General features: G+C 43.8%; 3 protein-coding genes across 6 annotated transcripts in view; 2 read left to right on the top strand and 1 right to left on the bottom strand.

Annotated features, from left to right (window-relative positions):
- Positions 1–6,767: 6,767 nt before the first annotated feature.
- On the top strand, positions 6,768–9,689 carry prop1 (PROP paired-like homeobox 1). The gene is made up of 3 exons (XM_037465190.2): positions 6,768–7,062; positions 7,881–8,104; positions 8,722–9,689. The coding sequence occupies exons 1-3, from the start codon at positions 6,846–6,848 to the stop codon at positions 9,070–9,072; spliced, it is 792 nt and encodes a 263-aa protein (XP_037321087.2). The 5' UTR covers positions 6,768–6,845; the 3' UTR covers positions 9,073–9,689.
- Positions 9,690–9,760: 71 nt separating this feature from the next.
- mcfd2 (multiple coagulation factor deficiency 2, ER cargo receptor complex subunit) lies at positions 9,761–13,248 on the bottom strand. Of its 4 annotated transcripts, none has more exons than XM_037465194.2 (4): positions 13,132–13,248; positions 12,309–12,482; positions 12,002–12,161; positions 9,761–11,086 (listed from the first exon to the last, which is right to left on the bottom strand). In XM_037465194.2, the coding sequence occupies exons 2-4, from the start codon at positions 12,479–12,481 to the stop codon at positions 10,955–10,957; spliced, it is 465 nt and encodes a 154-aa protein (XP_037321091.1). In that variant the 5' UTR covers position 12,482; positions 13,132–13,248; the 3' UTR covers positions 9,761–10,954. The 4 variants fall into 4 exon arrangements, with proteins under 4 accessions (XP_037321091.1, XP_037321089.1, XP_037321090.1 ...); XM_037465192.2 differs by having other exon boundaries at positions 13,113–13,230; XM_037465193.2 differs by having other exon boundaries at positions 12,309–12,485; positions 13,113–13,208.
- A 1,602-nt stretch (positions 13,249–14,850) lies between these two features.
- Positions 14,851–23,198, top strand: part of ttc7a (tetratricopeptide repeat domain 7A) — a 47,584-nt gene continuing 39,236 nt past the window's right edge. Inside the window, exons 1-7 of the mRNA XM_037465188.2 lie at positions 14,851–15,043; positions 17,502–17,665; positions 17,768–17,936; positions 19,574–19,704; positions 19,984–20,105; positions 21,048–21,126; positions 21,711–21,880. Coding sequence (XP_037321085.2) covers positions 14,914–15,043; positions 17,502–17,665; positions 17,768–17,936; positions 19,574–19,704; positions 19,984–20,105; positions 21,048–21,126; positions 21,711–21,880 — 965 coding nt within the window. The 5' untranslated portion in view covers positions 14,851–14,913. The remainder of the gene's footprint in view (positions 15,044–17,501; positions 17,666–17,767; positions 17,937–19,573; positions 19,705–19,983; positions 20,106–21,047; positions 21,127–21,710; positions 21,881–23,198) is intronic.

The following is a 23,198-nucleotide window of genomic DNA, read 5'->3' on the forward strand; positions in this document are numbered from 1 at the left end:
GGAGCGTTATGAAGATTTTGCTTTTTGAATGACTCATCGATGACTTTTCTAATTCAAATGAAAGAAAAAATGTATCTCTCAAATACTCAACAAGCTCAAACAAATGATGAGCATTGTGTTTTCTTCTCTCCTGCCAACATGTTTTTTTGTTAGCCTGCTTGTCACTTTTGCTCAATCCTCATCCACTTGATGAGTTGTTGATTTTCTCTGACAATAACAGTAGGAAAAGTACAAGAGAATTAAAAAAAAACAGCCCGTTCCTTCTATCAATACTATCTGTTTTTTGTCTTTTATAACTAGCATGAATTTGACCTCTGGATTGTTGTATATTTAGCCACAAACAGCCAACATACCAATTACACAGGCGTTAGCAATGTGTGAGGTAGCTGGCAACTGACTGGTGGGCGTTGTGGTGTGAAAAAGTGACGGTCCAACATGAACTGGTTGCTGTCCAATCAATGTTCTTAACTGTTGGTAGGTCTCCCTGTTTCATGTTTGGATGTTTTTATGTGAAGCACTTTGAGTTGCCTTGTTGTTGCTATAGAAATAAAATGGCCTTGCCTTGCCTTACAGTCCCACCCAAAGGTGGTAACAGCTGCTGCTGTGTCCACTCAAAGGTTATGTACGGCTAAGAGTGACCTGATATCATTCATGTGGGTTATATTAGATGGATTACAGCCCACCGAGCACTTTTAACTTGAAATACCTTTAAAGGGGCAATACAACCCATAAAATCCACCACCGAGGGAGTGCGGAGCAGAAGGAGGCATCCAGACAACGGGTCTGCCAACACTCCCAGCCAAACAGCTGAACCTCAAGAACCTCAGGCGGGGCAAGCTGCCACACGCCACCATCATCCCCATCGCTCTACGACGGAGCTGACATTGTCATGGATGAGTGACAGAAACAGCAACAAGACAAACACATTGTACAATACGAATACAGCCGTAGCTAGGGTCTAAAACAATCACTCAACTCAAAGCTGTACTTAGTAACTCGGGGAGCAGAATGTTGCGGAGTCCAGGACAACCAGTCCCGTCCAAGCCCACAATGCTTGGCTTTATATCCGTAGCTGGGAAAGATGAGAGTCCCAGGGCGAGGGGTTATATGACGGCCTAGTTTTTATGTAATCGGAGAACACACCGTCGGTCTGCCGCTGCTGGCACACAAGGGTGCGACGGTGATGCTGCATACCGCACCGTCTGCTCAGTCATAATGAGCAGAGGGGGCTTCACTTCACCCTGCAGACTGGCGGACGGGGAGACACCCCGGTAACCAGAAGGATTCGGCTTGTGTCTGACAGCAGAAACCATGTATTTGGTCCCAGTGCGTACTCTGTCTGAATACTATGTGAAACTTTCGAACTGAGGGGTAGAGCTGAGCTACTACTTTTCTATTTTCCACTTTCCATTTAAATGCAAAAATAAGTCAAATCTGGTCGAAGTGTGGCGCTGTAAACATTTACCTAAATATTCAACAGCTGCATTTAGTCGTGGGGCGTTAATGTTGTGTGGGTTAGGGTCTAAATAGCCTTTTATTTATTTGTGAAATTTCAAATGTTCGCTTTAAATTTGCAACAAAAAAAATTGTGCAATTTAACCTAAATTCATTGATTTCTGGGCTGTAAGTTAGCAAACAGCCACCAGTCTATGCAGCTGCCAAGTACAGCAAACTGTAGAAAATAAATCCAGATCAAAAACATTAAAGAATCCACCCGTTTTTATTGATAAAACATTGAAAACTCTTAGTGTCGCTACGGCAACTCACAGAAACGTAACAAAACAACAACTACGGTCCTGCAACAGAAAGCCTGAAACACAACACATGGACCTTGGTTTGGCTTCTTCTCGGAGCTCCAGTCCAAGAAGAGGCGAGACAACATGCTGCTTTAACCAGGTTCTAACGAAAGGCTCTGGATCAGGACGGTCCGATTAGATCTGCTAAAGACGTGAAGACGGGTTCCCTTTGCACAACCTGATGCGGCTCCGGCAGAAGATCACCTCTGGATAAAATGTTTTGCTGTTTAAATAAAGTGTAAACTGTCAGAAGTGTCAATCTAAGGGTCTGTGACCCCTGTGACACCTGCATTTTGCACATGGAGCACTTTTGTGATGAATTAATCGGGCACGAACTACACGCCGTCGTATGAGCGTGAGTGCACAGAGACTCTGTAATAGCGGACTTATTAGTCTCACTTAGGGACTTGTTGGCCACCGCCATTTATATGAAACGTAAGCAGCTTCAAATTCACAAGAGCGGTATTTAATGACACATTTTATCAAACCGTGACGGACGGATGCAGCCACGAAGCATGGATTTCGGGGGCAACGCAATTCATGAATATGAATCACAAGGATCAGTCATGTACCAAATTGCCTACAGATGGAGGTATTGGTACCTAATTTTTCCTTATTCAAGCTATTAAAGGCATATTTATCCACTTGGATGATCATTTGAGCTGTTTTACAAGTTAAATGGCTTCAAACATAGTTTTAGGTTTTACCATTACTGTTGTTGTGAGCTAAGGGCTAAATTACACATTTATTTCCGTAACTGTTTCCATTGTTTTTAGGATCACTGATAATTAATACTAATGATGTGGCGTCTCTCTCTTGTGTTTGTTGCTCGTGTTGTATTTATTTGTATTTCTTCCACCTTTTTAGGGCCGGTCGATTCCTTTTTTTTCAACTTTCGTTGCGCTGCTCTTGGTTGTTTGGTGTTTTCCGAGTTGCACGACAAAAACGGAAGAACCGATGTGTGGTCCACTGACGCCCAGAGACCTGATGGCATGGGGGACACATCTTTGCACGCAACGGACAGATTCCACAAAGTTGAATATTTGGTTTAGTGTTTAGAGTTTCATGAGTTGGTAAGAACTAGAAAAGACTTCCTTTTTAGCGTGCAGCGCCTGATGTTTTTCACTCAGTGTCCTCACACAGCTGGGCCAGCAGACTGCTGGATGGATGAGGGGGGAGTAGAGTTACATTCCTTCCATCGGGGCTGTGTGTCTGCCAACCAGGTCACTCCCAGTTCAGTCCCGGGAAATTGGGAGGGAAGAATTTCCTCTATGTGTCCATAGTGGACATGGCCACAACCACACAGAGGCCTGTGTGCACCCGGAGCACATGTGTGCTTGTGTGTGTGTGTGTGTGCTTCAGAGTCTTGAAACTGAGCCCCCAGTGTTAATATGAATTGCATGTTATTTTCTTAGGAGGACCCTGACTGTAGGAGAGGTGGGTTTGAATGCAGTGTGTAAATGTGTGCGTACTGTGTCAAGGTGTGAAGGCGTGTGTGTCCTGCAATGGAAAGCGATAAGAGATAAGAAAGCTCTTCCATAGTTCTGCATCTGCAAAATTCTTCATATTTTAGTGGCCTGTATGTGCGCACAAAGATGTCCACCCACAACTAGGTGGCGATTCATCTCAGCATATTGGGATCGTTAATGATCTCTGTTGAGACACGTTTCCATTGTCACTGCTGCAACCGAGATGAACTGCACTACATTTATTGTACTTTCTTACTCAAATAAATCAGTTCCACATGCTGGAGAGAAACGCTTTGGCTCTGTCCCCTCCAGACATCCTGCATCTCTTGTTCTGTTCACCACTTACACACTCAGATGACAGATGCTTCCAGAAGATTCCAGGTCCCCCAGTCGCCCGGCCACAGCCTAATAATAGAAGGATGGAAAGATAAACGTACGGTAACAGGAAAGTTTATTTTCTCGGTTTGCTGTTGGTTTCTGCTGCATTGCACGTGTGATGTATTGTCGGGGATGCCTCGGTGTGTACATTAGTGGGGAACACTCAAACCAGAAGGGCACTTTTGCAGATAAAACGAGGCGCATTTCAAGTGTACTTTGTGTAGATTAGCAAACGTTAGCATGCAAACACGCTGATTGTGATGAGCTGTTACCATTTTAGCCGGAGTTAGCACGCAGCTCAAAGCATCCTTGTGCCTGTGTACTACATGTTGTCTAAAAAAAAATCTCCATGTCAGTTGTAAACCAGTCAGCAAAAGAACAAACAAACCTGAGGGAAAATATTTCTGAATTAAATGCATCAATAAGTTTGTAGTTCATGCTAAAGGACATTTTTTGTAAGTACATCATGACGTTTAGGCCAAGGATTGTACAATAATTTCACATTACTTCCATGTGTATGTACTTTTAATTAAGGATAGATATGTGAAAGCCACTCTGGCAGGGGAAACATGTGAATTAAACATTGATGGGGTTTTAATGATGATATGTCAAACCAAGTTACATCTTTCCAAATCCATTAGATTCTGGGAGACTTCACCCGATGCATTGAAGTCAAGTACTCCGCTTTTAGCTTTGTTTTTGGTCTCCACCAGCTTCTAAGGGAAATGTTAGGCTCTTTAGCTGCTGAATGCGCTACTGTTTCCACAAGCTCGTCGCTAACTTCATCTGTTTGTTTTTGCTTAGCAGGTCCTGCACAAAGGCCACAACAACGTTTTTATGTCATTAGATGAGACTGGTGAGAGTAGATTGAGACTGCAACAAAAGGAGGTAAATCTTTATAATGCTGAGCAATAATACTTTGTGAGTTATTTTCCCCCAGTGACCAATTTAACATGTGTGTAGAGATTTGAACCATTGTTTATATATACAATAGATCATTATAAGATAAATCTTGAGACTAGAGTAATTTGATGGAAACACAAACTGATGGTGAAAACAATAACAGCCTTTTCACTTCGTCTGCTTCGCAGCACAAAGAATTCAAATTTGACCAAAGTTGCACAATTCTGATGACAAATGTTCCTCTTATGCCTTTTGTGTCTTCAGCCGAATTTTTGCAGACCCACATCTGGGGAGAAATGCGGGACATATGGTAACGTCCTGTTAGAGACAGGATGTCTGGGGCTTTCTACAAAATGTGGTCTTGATTTTGAGATGTAAAAATTCTATATATTTAACTAACCTTCCAGTGAGGTGAGGAAACTCCACTTGCTTCACTACTGAAAACCACTGAAAAAATGAGTTTTGCTGTATTTGGTATGGGGAGGGAAACAGGTAAAGACAGAAAACTACCGTGGGTCTTTAGTAGGTGTTTACGTGTGCGAGACATGAGCAGAATATGGGACTCAAACACACACGGATTGAATCCTCATGTACAAGGGGCTCCTTCGGCGGCTCATTCAATCGCTAGAGTTCGTCCGCTTCACTCTCCTGGCAAAGCGTCCTGGGCACGGCCCACTCAGCATGACACACTCTGCCTCTGAACTCCTGATTTACTGGTTCTTGGAAGTCACTCGGGCTCAGATGGCTCATAACATGACAGACATCTCGCCCAAGAAGGAGAGGGGCTCCTCCAGATGAAAAACACACACTCTGATTAGAAATTACATAAAAGTAGAAATCTGGTACCTAGCCTCCTTGAATATCAGGCTCTTGAGTTTTCAAGTACCAATTAGGGCCCCTCCATATATAAACACACACGCAAACAAATAGCATTGTTCGACAAATACAGTCCATGATGGATGACTTAGTTTGAACCCAGATAAACAGCCAGCTGCTGCTCTCCCACCACGTGGGCCGCATCCCCGTGCTGTCACTCAGTGCTGAGTGGGACACTAGCGGGCCAAGCACTGCGAGGGGGTCATTCCTGTCCGCAGTGGCTCTGGACTGAGTTTTGTACCACGGGAGCCGCCGATGGCAGCCCGGGGTCCCCAGAGGTCACGCAGGAGTTCAGCTGAGTTAATCCGGCCAACAGTGCGCCCTGTCAGTCAAGGCACGCCGAAGCGGACTGTCCTGAGAGGCGGGGGGGGGCTTGTGTTTGCAGAAGACTCAGGAGTGTACTCAGCTGGGTGGTCTCCACACTTTCACCCCCACCCCGGTGTCAAAAAATAGACCGGACGAGAATTCTTGATTGCACGTGTTGTCCATCAGTTTGCAGTTTTGGTGAAACACAACCTGATATAAGGGAGCCTCCTGGTGGTCACAGAAGGAGCTGCAAAATATACAACCTCCAACTTCTGCAATCAACAATTGTCAACTAAAAATCATTTTGCCCAAGAAGCCCGCAGAGTCGGCCTCAAATGGACCAGCTGAGTTAAAATGAAGTGAAAATGTAACTTATTTTGTAATTTATAAAGCAACGTGACATACGTACTCTCAAACGAGCAATTCCACACTTAAAAAAACACACATATGAAAGACCTTGTAATGAGCAGAGTTATGTGGAAATAATAGTTGAAAGAAAATACTTGATACACAAACTGCTCACAACAAGGTCTTTGGATTATACTGAGGTCATTTTTTTCAATTGTCCTTTCAGTTTCTTAAGACAAATGGTCCCATCATGTTGTAAAGAAGGTAATGCCTCCAAAAATAGGCAGTTCACACCAAAACCATCTAGAATGATGAACAGGCAAGAGATGAGGCGGTGAGTTTTCTCTTATGTTTAGTATAAATAGAAAAAATAATAACAGCAAAAGAAACTCCATTACAAATTAAAGTTTTGCACACAAAATTGTACGAAAGACAAAATACACAATATGCAGCAGAAAGGTGACGTATTAGTATATATTTGATTGTTTTAAAATTATTACCGACGTATTGATTGGAAAAATAAATTCACAGGCTGTATTGTTTGCTTTTTTTGAATTATTTTTTTCTTTTATGCTGGATCCCAAACTATAGGGAAGTGTGACGCAAATCTGAGTCAATGGGCAAAGTTCTGTTTCTTTGTACGGATTTGAAACTTTCTTACAGGAAGAAATATCAATGTTTCATACAAAAAGGCCCAACTGATGACAACCAATAAGGTTTCCTCAAAAAGAACATATGGGGAATCCCAGAGAGCGGCCCACTGCGGCTCATGACGCAGACTCCCACACAGGTAAAGGTGAAGCGAGGTGGGTGGGACATGGGGCCGACATGTGACTCTATGGTCAGTTGTGTCCGTGGGGGGGGCTCAGTCGGTGCGAGCAGAGCTGCAACGATGGACCTGGTAAAGGTTGCAGGAGACGCAGTGAGGAGCCACCACGACTGTGCAGATGTTTACTCCGATATGGCCACGGTCAGCTCCAGCGCAGGTGAGTGCTCGTCAAAAAAATGATAATACGAGTTTGTTCAACAGTCCGAGTTTCCTCTGCAACCCAACACGACAGAGGGAGACCTAAGGCCTTTTTCTATCGCATGTTTTTAGCAATAATTCACTTCTAATATAGATTTTAAAAGTTGCATGACCTCCTACAAGCTCAATGGAGTGGTTGTTTCTTTAAGCTTCTAATTGATTTTCAGATCCAAACTGTTAAATTGAACAATGTGTGTTGTGAAATGAATATGAGCGTATGATATCTAAAAAGGTCGGTCTGATCCTAATGGGGTGATTGCCAAAAGGGAATTTAGAGGTTTTAGTTTAATAACAGTAATTAAAGGATTAGAGTTAAACTGTATAAATAATCAAGCAGGTTTGGTAAAAAATAGTTAAGAGAACCTTTGTGAGAAAAAGTACACTTTCAATGCATCATCAAATCATCCTTTTTTTCTCTTCTCTAACCGAGTACAAGGTCAACTCAGTGCACCAATTGGTCAGATTAGTCACTTTGTGGTAATAATCTTGGTCAAATCCCCCCTAGTTTCTGGTGTCTTTTTCTCACGAGGTTTGTCTTCGGCCCCTAAAGCTCCGTCGCTCTCAGGTTGCCGGCAGCAGTGGGAACCATAAAGTCAGAGTAATCCCTCTTTTTTAAGACACTCATTTGGTAAAACGGGCTCTCACAAGTTTTCAGGGCACTTTTTTTTCTGTCATGCCAAGTCATTTGGGAAACGGGAGCCGGATAATTGTCTCCAAAAAAGTCTTTTGAGCGTCCCCGCAAAGCCCGAACGCTCCCATTCTTCCTCCTGAAAGCAGATATAGCGGGGTCGGCGAGGAAGGCCTGCGAGACCTCCGTGGGCGTCGGCCTCGGCAGGCGGGGCCGGGCCTACCCGTCGCCGGCCAGGAGACGGCACCGCACCACCTTCAGCCACAAGCAGCTGGAGCAGCTGGAGGCGGCCTTTGGACAGAACCAGTATCCCGACATCTACTACAGAGAGGAGCTGGCTCGCGTCACCAAGCTCAACGAGGCCCGCATACAGGTTCGCAAGAGGGAACCGTGCCAAAACCACTCACTTTGTTTAGATGCTTACTAATAGTTTAGTGATTTCGGTTTCACAGAGATTCAGAAGCCTGCTGAATGGATTTATTTAAATTTAACAACACCTGTTATTACTCATATCGCGTCATTTGTTAGGCTTGAAAATACGATCGTAAAAGCGAGAGACCATGAAAGTCTCTCGCTATGAACACACAGGCCAGATGTGCTGAAACACTGGATTAGTCAATCATCACAAATGTACAATTTTATTATTTATTACCTATTATTGGTCTCTATTAAACAAAAATATCCAAGATGGGAGAATTTGCCTGTCCTTGTCCTTGTATCCCACCTGTCCTTGTCTCCGTCTGGTCTTGTCTTCAACCATTTCCTTTTCTCCAGCCTGTCCTTGTCTTCATCTGGTCTTTGCCTCAATCTAGTCTTTGTCTACATCCTGTTTTTGACTCCATCCTTTCCTTGTCTCCATTCTGTCCTTCTGGTCTTTCCCTTTCATTCAGTCGTTGTCTCTATCCTTTCCTTGTATCTCTCCTGTCCGTGTTTAAATCCTCTCCTCGTCTCTGACCTTAATTTGTCTCCATCATGTCCATGTCTCAGCAGGTCTGGTTCCAGAACAGAAGAGCCAAACAGCGCAAACAGGAGCGGGCCTCCCAGAAGCTTCTCCCCGTGGGCTTGATGCCGGGCCACAGGCCGCTGCTGGGCGGCCTGCACGTCCAGCCGCCCGCCATGTCTCGGCAGTACTTCAGCCAGTCCCTGGCTCACATCCCCTGCCTCCCCCCCGGCGCGTACTCCCGCCCCCCGGGGCCGTGCCCCTGTCCCGGCGTCCCACCGCAGCCGGCCGGCCCGCGGCAGCACGAGGACTGGTACGGCCCGCTGAGGAGCGGCCTCCCCTCGCCCGTGTTCTCGCTGGCCCCCATGCAGCCTCTGGACCCCGCATCCCACTGGAGCTAAGAGGGACAGAGTGGACGTGCCACACTGAGGAGTGCACAGGGGCATTGTTACTCATTTCGGTGGTAACTCACTTCCCCCCATGATTTACATACAAAGGGTGAGAAGATCCAGACCTGAGGATGTTATACGTGAAAAACGAAAGCATTTGTGAATGTGTAAAAAAAAGATTGTATCTAATTTGAGCACAACATTATTAATCTGAGAATCCAAGTGCAGATTTAAAGCCAAAAACAACAACCTTCAAGTTAAAACTACATGTTGTGGCCCTTATTTAAGCTGCAAAAGTAACTTCAGTGTCACACACAGTGTGGGAACTTTCTATACTCAAAGTTCAGCTTTTAAACAGTTGTTTCAATAGGTGTTGAATAGCACATGGATTCTTATTTGATCCTCTTTGTAGTTTTATTATATTCTTAACCTAGCTCTCCTACATCTACTAACTCTAATGGAGATTACAGTGAGATTACTGTGTGATGTAACATCGGTACTACCATACTGGTAATTCTGTATATTGCATTTTAAAATGTTTTGTCTGTATGTCTCTGTACATGAAACAGTACCTTCAAAACCTTTGTTAGTAAATCAAATAAAGAATAAAAAATACCCCCTCCCTCTAATGCCTTTAAGTGGTGATTTCATGAGTGCAATGTAGCACGACTTCCCACAACACAAAACATCATCACAGATATGTAGATTAGCGTTTTTAATATTTCACATTTCAGAAACGTCACATTTCAGAAACTTCATTGCATCGGTTTCCTTTTTTTTTTCTTCCTTATTCATCAACAACCTGAACTGATTAAAGAATCAATACTGGACGGTAAATATATAAAATTCCCCATCCATCATGGATGAGACTAAGAGACCAGACACGTAGGATCCGTGTTTTCTTTGTTTTTTTTAAAGGCAGCTAATGATTTGAAGCGAACATGTCGAGGTCAGGACGAGGGCCTCAGTGGATCACTTATCACGCGCCTGCGTGGCGAGGGCGTCGACCACGTGTGCTTTCGGCGAAGCTCTTCCAGTGATCACGAGTCGGCGCCGCGGCTTCACATTCAACCCGACCGTCGGCTCCGCGTCGGTTGGCTTTAACAAATGTGGAAATGTCCAGAAACACAGAGTCTCCGCGGGCGACATTCAATGTGCGTGTCGTTTCGCCCGCTACCCCAAAAAAACAAATGGTCTTCTACCTTCTGTCCACACACAGTGTGTCGCTTGGAGTAAATGAGTCCACTGCACAACGGTTTCAAACTGTGGTCCATTTTACGGGTGCTATCTGGCTACCAGTGTGAATTAAATACACTGTAGAGTCCAGTATGTCTGAAAAGGGTCAGTCAGAGAGTTTGGGTTATGTTTATTCTCTGTATTGAGTCACCGGCCACAGAAACCTCTGCTTCCACGTCACTGATAGCTGTACTCGTTCCCAATGAAAGTATTGTGGCCATTTGGCTCAAACAGAATTAAAAGTATGTATCCGGGATCAGAAAGCATCAAAAGGCAGAAGAAAGAAAATGTGTCTCTTGGTGATATTGGGTGAACTGACCCTTTATAAAAAAAGGAAAAATAAAAAAGTCAAAACCTACCAAGAGGTCAGTTAAATCTTTAAAAAAAAAATAGCCAATTTTTGTTCCCCCTTTTTGTTGCTTGGTGATCAATTTTAATAGACAATTTTTTTTGCTCATAACTCAGATATAAAATGAAAAACAAGGACAAAAAATGTGATGACCAATAATGCCGATTGATTGCTTGTGAGGGAAAGCAGAGATTAAAAGATGGGTTTCTAGACCGTTTGGAGGCAGCTTTTCAGTTCGCCTACAGATTCCTCATTGTTGTTGTTGTTGTTGTCGTTCCTGATGGCGATGATGATGATGTCGGCGACACGTCACTCCAGAGACTTGGCAAACTCTGCATAATCGATGTAGCCGTCGTTGTTTTTGTCATCGTCCCTCAGGACGTCGTCGATGAGACTGATGAGGTCCTCCTCTTTCATCGGCTGGCTGTTCTCTCCTCCCTCCTGAGGAACATGTTCACATTCATGTGTGCACGACAACAACAGGCAGAATCCTTTTGTCAATCGATCTCTGGTTAAGCAGGTAGTTATTTTGCTGTCCTTTTAGTTTTGCTACATGCTGCTCTTCAACTTTATCTTTTTCTTGCATATTTTTTCACAGCGTCTTTAGATATGATGAACACAAAGACAGACGGTGGTTGTGTGGACCCAAACGGGCTTGAGTGGTTTAAACTTGAATTGGTTGCTGCTTTGAGATGGACTGGTGAAATAGTGAAGTTCCTTTAACAATGTTAACTGACTCAATAAAATAGAGTTTTATGTTGCTATAGTTGAAATTTTCCAACACACTCTTTTGGAGGTTTTTAAATATCATGTGATGATTTCTTCTAATATTTGACATTGCTTCCTTGATTCTGCCTCAAAGTTGTTTGCTGAAAAAGGAGGAGAAATGAGGGCTTGTTTGCTGAGGTCTCATGAGGCACAAAAGGCCTTTTTTCTCATACATTTATGATTTGTTTACAAATACAGAACAGCAATATTATATACAGAATTACCAATTTTGGTTTGGTAAGTAAATTACTTTTTATTGTGTAGAAGAGCTCTACTTAATTTCAAATCTGTATTTACTTGTTTTTAAACAAAGTTTAGATAATCTTGATTTAAATTAACATTATTGTTAATTTAAATATTGTCTCCGACTCATTTCCTGAGGCGGTCATGGGAAAACGGGTTCTAAATGGGTTTATTTATTTAAGTCATTAGCATGCACGGTCGACATGCATGTTCCCCTCTATCGTTTCAGCATTGCCATGCCAGTCTCAATCTCATGTTCATGTTCATGTTCCGATCATATGAACATGTCATGTTAGTCTCACTGATCGCACGGAGCACTGATGACAAATACAAATTCAAACCTACCTCTTTGTGTACATGTGTGATAGCTGTAGCGAGCTCCAGCCCATCCAGCAGGTTGTTGCCATCATAGTCGTGCATCTTGAAATAGTGCAGCTGGAGCTCCTGGGGTGTCATTTCTTTCTCTGGTTGGTCGATCACTCCCTCCAAATGCTCCATGATGTGGCTGTGGGAGAGGAGAGGAGTCAAAAAAACACAGATTACACAGAGTGTGTGTGACTATGTTCAAAGTTCACCACTCTGTGCAAATAAGTGGTGAATCCTACACCAACAGCCCCGGCAGAGCGCTTGTTGAAGTGGAGGTGACACTCACTCTTTGTCCTGGATCATGTTTTTGTCCAGGCGACCGTGACCGGATATGTGAGCGCCACTCACTACGACCTGCGGCTCCTTCTGGGGGTCCACGTGAGAGTGGACACACGGCAGAGAGCAGGACAGGAGGACGAGCAGACCCCCCCACGGCACGCTGCACCTGCCGCTTCTCATTCTGCTGAGCATGAACACAAACAAAGTTTATTGAGGAGACATTTTTAGTGAACATCACATCTTAAGTTTCCTGTTCCTATACAGTGGATTTACATGGTTGTTTCTACCCTCCTACCTTAAGTTTTCCCTCAAACGCTTCATTAAACTATTCCAGTGTTGCAGATAAATAACCTCCAATAAGAAATACTGGTTTATCCTGGTATCAACATGTTAGATCTGCATTAAACACACGTAGAAGGCTGACTCTGTGGGTTTAACCTAAACGTCATATGGCCACGAGAAGAGACGAAACGTGTAAAGCCGTGATTGTAAATGTAACATTCTGTAACGTCAGACACATTCTGGCATGTAAACGACGATAAGATGACATCGCACAACCGTAAGATAATGGGCTCAATATTGATATTAAATATCGGAGTATTCCCATATGAAGCTACATACATGCACCACAGGGTTAAAAACCCGACGTTATCTTAAGAAAGTTGATGTACAAAAAGGATGGCTGTATTCAGACTAATAGTCGCATGAAGCTTAATTTCAGGACTGCGTTAAAAACATATCATACACTGTCGAATGCACAAATCACATGCCACAAGATATATAAATGGCGTGGAAATGCCTTGTATATTACCTTATTCCTTGTACTGTACCTTACTCTGTGGACAGTTATGTTGTTTCACTCGTTTGCTTCGGGCAACAATGAAGATTCGTCGGCTTTAAGGACTAAGTTGCTTGCCGTAGTTCGTTTCGACACGACAGCTCATTATGATTGGTTAGAGTTGTCAAAGAGTGTGCAACTGAAGCGAGAGGATTCACTCCACTCTGTCACTCTGTTGTATTCACACGCTCACTGGATTTCGCTAAACAGACTACGTCACATATTTAGCATTCTACAGCTGATTTAGATGTAATTGTACATAACAAATGTTCCAACATTATGTTTAAGGTTGTATTCAGTTAATACGGCTAGAGAACCTAGAAACGCTTTTAATCAGGTGACGCATGAGCACTTCCTGTCTTTAAGAAAACGTACCGTGTATCAGTGATAAATATAGCTAATATTTGGCCCATTGGATAAATATAGACATTCTGTAGGTGTAATTTGTGAGAACTCAACAAGTAGTTTACAGTGCGGCTCCTATCTTGACAGCGAACAAACCTTTGCAGTGACTCTTGTGTAACGTCACCAGGGGGTAAAGTGGCCCATTGACCGCCGCTCGCCCGTCAGACTGTCACCGCCGCTCGGGAACGCGCTTTGCGCCGTGTAGCTAACTGAGGGGGGAAGGAGAAGCGTCGATTTGTGTCAAGCAAATGTCAAGTTTCCAGAGAGAAAATGACGCTGCTAAAGCTCTGTTCAGAAGGCTCGAGGTTCTTATTTCATGTCATGAAGTAGCTAATCATAGCCTCTCATTTAAACCCCTCAATGAGCAGTGACCCTCGTCCTCGTCCCCCCCCCCCCCCCCCCCTGTACAATGCCCTGTGCTGTGGATCAGTCAAATGTTAGTTAGTCAACATTGCGATGGATTCGTGTGGGTTTTCCCCTTTAAACTCGTCTTGTTGTTAACATTCCCTTCCCTTGTCATATCACTAGGGTGAGCAGGAGCAACAAACGTCACTGGTCCTCTCTTTGTATATAACCTTGGTGCCATTAGATGTCCCCGTGCAATAGCCGACAGATGTATCATGTTGTAACTGAGCCCAGAAAAGGCTTATTATATATATATTATAAAATTATAAAATGTGTTTTTCTACAATGATCTCGTTTATGAAATGCACACAATTAAAGGGTCAAGAAGCACCTTACAGGCATTGCTTTGCTGTGTCCGGGTAGCCTGTAGCTTTGACTTCATAAGCTCCACCTGATCCAGTTAAAGTGTTAAGGGGGGGTGGAGGACGTGGCTGCTTAAACTTTACCTCCAACAGCTGCAGATCAAGCCCTCTGAAAATGCAATGTTCTTTTTCAAGAAACGAACCTTTACCAAAGGCAGTCCCTAGACAGGTCAATGTAGGCATCATAATGAGTTTGCATTTTAAATTAAAATAATGAGCCAAAAGGGTTCCCACAGGAAAAGTTCACTTTGTGAATATTGCAGTTTCCTTGTTAAATGCTGATTTGGGCCTACAATGTATTTCACAACAAATCAATGCATTAGTTCCTATAATAAGACAATTCAACAAAATGTATAGTTTAACATGATAATGATATATGTAATAATGAAAATAACAATATTATTTATAACATGTAAACAGTTTGCACTTTGATGACCTGTGGTGCATTTACAACCCCCGCTCCTCCTCTCCCTCCTCTCCCTCCTCCTCCTCCTCCTCCTCCTCCGCATCGCACTCAAAGATTACACATTTATATCTCCTGGCAGTCCGCGGTCACTCCCATCGTGTCCGGGGACTACAGTCACCACCGGGACCGAGCACCGATGGCATCGCGGGTCTCCTTCACCCAACTGCGCCTGGAGGCGGAGCTGGAGCGCCACCGGGCCGAGTGCCAGTGGGACAAGATGCCGATGATCATCGACCAGATGAAGGCGGCACGCTTCCATGAGGACGGTGAGGGGTCTGAACTTGTTTTTTTTATTTATATTTGAGCTTTATCTCCCGGTGCTTCCATGACATTTTGTTATTATTATTAATATTATTTTTAACTACTCACTCACGTACACAAGGCAAAAGAAAGCAATGGCTTCACGATTATTCGCAGCGTTCCACACTACTGGTTTATTATGCCACAAACAGAGCGCAAAGTTGTTGAAATCGTCCAACGAAGTTTCCGGAAGTTGTTTCTAGACTACTGTCTTATAGCTTTGGTAAAGAAAAACATTTTTTTTTAAAAACCATAAGAGATATTTAAACAATATTTATTAATACGTAGAACGACGAGGATTTGATGTGTCATAACCCTTTTGCAAATTCCCTACACTGACAAAAAAAAGAAGAAGAAGAAAACTCAGACAGACGTGTTGGTCAGGGATGGATGTGTTTTGCACTGCGTTGGTCGCACTGTACAAGTTGTACTTTGGACTGTGAACACGATATAAGTGGTTAAAGGTTTGCCCGAAAAAAATGGTGAGAATAAGAAGCTGTCTGCTCCCTGGATGTTTTACAGGGCACATAATAACTGCGTGAAGGTGTTGCATGTCCCCTCCAACCCTTCAGTATCTTACACCAAACAAAGGTGTCCGTCTAGACCCTTCACTGCCTTCCTGTACCCTTAAAACCGTTCCATGTGTGCTCCGAGAAAAGCAAACACACTTATCACTGCTCCTCTTGAAGAGTCGCTAATGCACCTGCCTCCACCTTCTCATCTCAGCAGAGTAAATATGGGTCACCTCAACCCATGCTGTCAATAGTTAGTGCTGTAGTGGAGACCCTTGTGGAGTATAATAATATAATACTATATTAACTCAGCTTAGTGGTAAAACTCCACCCGACTGCGTCCCAGTTGGAAGAATTTTACTTTGGATAATTTGAAGTTGAGTGATGTAAGGTGCGATCGACTAACTCAAAGAGTAAGGTGTGATATCGCAGGGTGATGTTTGTCCACCACTTGTTTACACTCTCCAAAAAACACTTATTCACAACGGTAGCTTGCATTCAGGGCACCAAGGTCACACGGGTATTTGTATTCGTTGCTATCTGACGTCAAACACTTGGGAGGCTATTTTATAGGCTGCAATTTTTTTCAATTCTGGGAGCAGAATTTGAAGACATCCTGCAGAGGTTTTGAGGTCCACTCAGCATTTGCAGAGCTGCTAATATTGAGAGTTTTAAAGCAGTCTTCTTCTTTGTACATCTATCGACAAACTGCAACTCCAACACAGCTCCAACCCCCCCAGCCAACCTTGAAATATCAATAAACATAGTGAGGAAATGAATTCTATGAGCAAATTATTTGAAGAATCAAAGTTTTAGTTTTTTTTTTTAAGGGTCTGGGCACAGGGGGTCATATGAGGGGGATTCCCCACCTTAGTATTTCCTGGCCACAATCTCTCACCAATTTCCCCCCCAGCTGCAGTCAACTGTAAACCCAAATGCATTGTGGCCATTGTGGTTTTAGGTCAGGTTGTAGGAGCTGGCTGCACCTAGTGGTCCAATTGCACTGCAACTAGTTAGCACACAGATGCTATTTGAAACTCCTCGCAGTTAAAGGACATTCTTTGATAACCAGATGGTGGTTTTGTCCACACCAACTCCTTTAGCTCTTAATGTTACTGATTGTAAGTCGCTTTGGATAAAAGCTAAATGACATGTAATGTAATGTTCACCAACCATGTGTCACAAAATAACTCCTTGAAAGCTATCGCAGGTGAAAGAATGTTTGATTTCATTATCCATCTCCCTGCTTTGACGCACAAGAATGTGTGATCTCAAGCACTGCAACCATGTGTTCACCTCCGGGTCACTCATTGCTACACCGACTCTCCCCACAGTCTTTGCTCCAACTTGTGTGAATTCATCAAATAGCTCCTGGGGGCTGGGGCACGTCCCTGCCGCTCATCCTTCCCCTCCCCCTCGCTGATAGGTCGAGCCTCAACTGCTGCTGAAACAAAATGGCAAATATGTCGAGTCGGATCGGGACGCAAACGCCGCTCACAGATTGGCGTCGGAATACAAACACAAATACACACACGCACACAGCATGAAAAAGCTAAACAGGAAGGCTTTAATGGAGTGTGTTTGTGTAAACAAGAAGATGTGGTTTGCCACAGGACTCTGAAGGCCCGTCTGAACAGAATGTGTTTTTTGTAGGAGCAAACATCCATATCTTTAGTGGAGGTGGACGTGCAGTTCTTATCATACGATTGCAACGTTGAAGCTATTTAAGGAGAGTATGAGAGAAACGGAAACATTAGCTTCTAAATAGACACTCGGGGCAATATTTGAATTCCTGGTGGGAAAGGTTGTTTTTAATGGACCGCAGTGTGGTTTGCTTTGGCAGCAGAAACAAATGACCCCTGACCCGCTCAGACCTTTAACTCCTTAAATAATGTCCAATCCCATCCACCAGATGACTACGGGACGCTGCTGATGGCGGAGGCGCTGCTGGAGGAGTGCCTGCAGGACAACATGGACCTGTTACGGACCTCCACGCCTCTGACGGAGAAGGCCCACCCCAGACTGAGCCGGGCCAAAGGCCACCTCAACACCATCCTCAGCCGAGGCCTCCTCACAGTCAGTTGGAGCCGGGGTTCCCTTCGCTTTCTCTGTACGACTAAATAAACGAAGGGAATACCGTCCTTTTGCCAAAGCATTTCCTTCCCTCTCGTCCTCCAGCCCAGGTACCTGAACGAGGCCCTTCTGCTGATGGCCAAAGTGCACTATGTGCAGGGTCGCTACAGGGACGCCCAGGGAATGTGCGCCAGGGTGGGGCTAGAGGAGCTGACGCGGGACGAGCAGCCGACCTACCACCTCCGCCTGCTGGCCGAGGCCTTCGTCATTAAAGGTACCGCCTGGGCTCCGGAGGATTTCATCTCACCAAGCGTCGTCATTTCAGAGGATTTTTGGTAACCCATGACCTTGTCTGGAAGTGAAGAAGGAAGAAAGCCAACTGACAAAATCCAATCTGTGGAGATGAATGTCACAGGGCTGCAAAGCATCAGCTTGAATGGACGGACGTCAGTGACCCCCGAGGAGGCGAAATGCCAACCTCACTCTCGTTTTGTACTGAGCTTTGTCAAATCGGTATTTGGCCTCATATAATGTTTCTGTCTTTTTGCCGCTGTCTCTGGCCTTTTTGTAACTGCGCGCGTACGGTCCGTCAGCTTGTCGCTGCGTTTCCACAGAGGCTGACGCCCAGAAACGTCCCCGAACAACCAATAAAAGAGAGGGATTCATTTAGTTAGCATTGAAAACCTTTTTTTTAATATCCAAAAAAAGCAACGGGGGAGGAAATGCAAGTGGCAGATTTCTATGCAGATGCTACTTTAAAAGCCTGATGATTGTGAGTCAGAGGAAGCACTCACTATTACTCACAGTCACACACGCGCCGTCTGATCTCCAAACACGTAGGTTGGTTATCCCTGATTATTTTTGGGGTCACTTCGAGAACGAGCTCACCCTTCACCCTTCTTCAGTCAAATAAACGTCTACGTTTCCAAGCCCATTTTGACCCATCAAATAGTCAAATTTTGACATGTCACATCCACACAACATCACACGGGGGCCCTTTGAGCTCTGGGTAATCTCGTTAGACTCATTGCCATCATTTGATTATACTCCCTGTTTCCTGATAATTGGACGTGACCTCATGCTGTTGACATTGAAGAGAATTCTAGGAGGTTAACTGTGAGACTGAGATTTCCTGTAATTGTTGGTGGGTCCCTCTCAATGAAATTGACAGCGGGTGGGGTTTGCCTCTCACATGCTTCAGGAGAGAGCGGTTTTTCCTTCGCGTGCGCATCACGGTGGGAATGAAGTCGGATAAAAGTATTGTCTTTCGGCAGCTCTCTGTTGATTCGATCAGGCCTGGCGTCTGGCCCCTGAGGCTGCTGTCCTTCACAGGCCCCCTGCGGTCTAGAAACGTTCCTGCTCAATCTGGTTATTCTTTGCCAATGAGTCCACTTATGGACATCAGACCCGGGCATCTGGACCGGGACGTCTCTGTATTCCCGCTGTATTCCCATGTGTCTCCACTGGAAAAAATGCAGAGAAAATTACTGCCTGTAGAAAAAAAAGTGTTGGGATTGTGAAATCCAAATCATTTTTCTTTTGCTTCAAACTAGAAGGAAATGGGGTTACTTTTGTTAATACGTTGTTTTTAACTTTCTTCAGATAAAGAAAAAAAGAAGAACTTCTCATGGTGCTTGTGTGAAACAGCCAGGACAAAGTTAAATTAAGGAAATAAAAACCCAACTTGGTGCCGTTCTTTGATAATGGTTCTCCATTGAGTAGCAATGCACTCAGTGTCATACACATTTCATCATGTCGACTCTGTCTCTTCTATTAGTTCTTGATAAATGAAGTGGAGGATTTGGTAGTATGTCATAGGATGAAATATCAATGACAGATTTCCACCTCTGAGATCTATTAATAACCAATGGACCAATGGAAGCAAAATTTTGAATTGTCCTCCTGTCTCAGGTCTCTCCCTCGACCACCAGACAGTTTCTTCTGTGTCCCGGGTCCGTCTGTCAGAGAGGGAGGAGGAGAGTCTGTCCTGCTACCTGCGGGCCTGTGATGCTTCTCTGTCCTACCTGCAGGAGCTCGATAAGGTGGCCTTTTACACATATGATGTATATATTTGAAAAAATCCAAACACAACAGAGATAAATAATAGAGTGCACAATGCGGGATCCTATTTAAAGCCTCCACCTATACAATTTATCAAAATTGTCATTATATAAATATATAATATTGTAGAATGTATGATTTTTCAACAATACAACAATAAATTCCCCCCCCATGAGTATGCGTGTGTGTGTAACAACTGTAGATATAAGACAAAACCTGAAACAAGGAATAAAAAGCGTTGCTGTTACGTGTCTTTTCAGACGGTATCGACACCTCACACCAAGACAGCCAAAGCCAGTCTTCTTCCCCCTGTGGACGTGGACCTGGGCTACTTCCTGCAGGCTTCCTTACAGAGTGCTTACCTCTGTCTGCTGCAGCGAGGGTCAGTTCCTCCATTACACATCTACACAGCTAAAAGACTACCAAAGTGTACGTGTTTTAATCTGGGTAAAGGGGAGTAGAAGAAAGCATCAAATCAAAGTTTGTCAGGTAGTCGGTTATTGGCCTTATGTAATTACCAACTGCAAGCCGTGATGGATCTACCTCCTTTTACATCACGTAAATGTTTTTTTTTTCCGTTTGCTTGAGAAAGACAAAGGGGCAGAAGATGTCTGACAATGGATTTTAAACACCTGCCCTCAGTGTAGCAGAGCTGCATGTCATTTGATGACCAGCAGGTGTCAGTGTAGCCATAGGACTCAGGAAGGCCAAGCTCGGCCTGTCACACACTCCCTCTGCTGTCCCATCGGCAAAACATTTTTTTCTTCTTCTAGTCCATACCGCAGCTGCGCTTAACCATCACGGTTTGCACGCAGTATGCACCCAGCTGGGAAATACATCTACACCACTTACTTGCTTACATAATGTCCTGCCCTCAATCTTCACCAAAAAGATTAGAATGGAATATAGAATAGCCAGAAAAGCATGCTGGCTGCACAATGTGGAGGAACGTCCTAGTGTTTGGGACATTCTGCATTATTTTCTACCACACTAAATAGTATTGTAGTCAGTTTCCTGTTTAGTACGTACACCCAGTGAAAACAAAATGCAGCGTGATTCAAGAGCCCTGAAATGATTAAGAAGAAAAAATGTCTACCATCACTGACATAAGTGGAGTGGACAAAATATGAGAAACACTATCTAGGACCCACGGTTTATTCCAACAGTCATTTTAGAGCTTAGATGCAGTGTCCCTGAAGCAGTATACATTCAGAATATCAGTGCTATTGCTCACATCCTCAATCTTACACCTTCATACCTATACATCACACGGATGTACGCCTACTGTGTGTGTGTGTGTGTGTGTGTGTGGTTTGTGTGTTAGTCATCTGGCGCAGGGTGCTCACCAGCTGCGTAGAGTGCTGAGGGTTGTGGAGTCCCGGGGGTCTCAGAGCTTCAGGAAGGTGAGGTGTTTCTCACACACACACACACACACACACACACACACACACACACACACACACACACACACACACACACACACACACACACACACACACACACACACACATACATACATAGCTGCTGTACTTGGCACTGCTAGCTGCCAAGCCTTCATTATTTAATGTGTATCAGCACATTACACAAGTGTACAGTAGATGGGTAGATATTTAACTTACAAACTAACCCCGCAGGCATTTAAAAATAATCCACATAAACTTGAACCGATGCTTGAGGACGAATGTCTGCATTAATCAACTCTATTGACAATAAGTACCTTCATGTTAAAGCTGCTCATATCCAGATTGAGGGAATGCCTCAAATTGGCTCTCAGCGTTGGGGGAATGCTGAGCTGGCAGCTAAAAATGAAAGATGCAAACAGTGCAAACAACGGCAACAGTTCATTAACATGCGTGAATGCAAGAGAGTATAATTCTCTCCTCGGGTGGACATTACTCCACTATATTGTTACACTGTTGTAATAATACTATGTTTTACTGTGTTATATATACTCGTGTTGCACGGGTACATCGTGTTTTCCTTTTAGTCTGCAGCGAGGAAGCTGGCGGAGGTGTTGCTGAGTGCTGTGAGCGAGGACAGCTACTGGCCCCCGCTGGGCCCCCCACCCGCAGCCTGGCTCCACAGAGAGGGAGCCGCCGTCTTCAAAGACGCCACCTACCCCACTGTCAAACCGCCACAACGCTACACCACCGACTGGTCGGTTTTTGTTCATTTTGCTCTTTCCTTCTAACAGTCTTTATCCTCTTAATTATCCACGAGATCCAACTGTCGGTGTACTTAGTGCAATTGCTGTACCTAGGTTCTAAATTTAAGAAGGCTGATGCCTCCTGGGATTGTGTTTTGTTACTTCTTTGTGTCAACTCACCTTTGTGCCCACAGCTGTTATCTCGAGGAGTCAATTACCCTTTGTCGACGTTGCACTTTCAGCCCGTGTGGTATCAGTCATGTCCAAGATCTTATCCTCCCAGCAGCTGCAGCGCATGGCAGTTGGCGCCGATTCTCTTTGTACAAGTGATTTTCTTTTTACTAAAGCCTGGGAGTCATGACCAGGGAGGCGTGAATGTGAGTCACGTCTCTACCAAGGAAAAGTACGCCCTTGCACATAGAAAGTCGAGTTAGAGACTTTCCCAGGAAAGTGCTCACAGGCTGCTAGTTTACGTTGGCTCTGTGAAGGTGAGGATTCCAAGCTCACCCAAATCATCTTATCAGTGTAGTTTAGAGCCTAAAAAAACCACCGCCACACACCTATAATACCTGTGAACATGCACAGGACAATGAAATCTGAATAATTAACTGTGATTCCGGTTAATATTCAGATTATTATAACAATTTCACCGCAATTTCAAGTACAGTAATTGATAGAAGAAAATAAAGAACAAGAAACATATTTATTTCAATTGCCCAATATCATTACAGCATATCTTACATGTTTACCGTAATTACTAATTATATAGAGAATACTGTGCCCGATACTAAATAAGGATATAAACAGTGACTGATAGTGACTGATTAGAAAGCGTCACTTATTGAACCTGGAAAACAATATGCACCAACACAACAGAAAATACCAGTGATCCATTCATAACAAAACAAGATGAGAGAATATCAGAACATAATAAAGCACAAAATGACTATATGTAACTACATAACATAGTATAATATGGTACAGTAAAAAGTAAAAAGTAACAATACAACATGTCATAATAAGATAAAATGGCAAGAAAAGACAACATAACATGATACAAAATAACCTGCCGGGACAAGAAAACATAACATAAATATATAACATTTCACGAAAAGACATGACAAGTTAATATTATTTAACAACATCACACAGTATCACACAGCTGTATCACACAGCTGTATCACACAGGTGTATCACACAGTTGTAACACACAGCTGTATCACACAGGTGTATCACACAGTTGTATCACACAGGTGTAACACACAGTTGTAACATACAGCTGTATCACACAGGTGTATCACACAGTTGTAACACACAGCTGTATCACAC

Source organism: Pungitius pungitius, chromosome 13 (genome assembly GCF_949316345.1).
Source record: "Pungitius pungitius chromosome 13, fPunPun2.1, whole genome shotgun sequence".
NCBI lineage: Eukaryota > Metazoa > Chordata > Actinopteri > Perciformes > Gasterosteidae > Pungitius > Pungitius pungitius.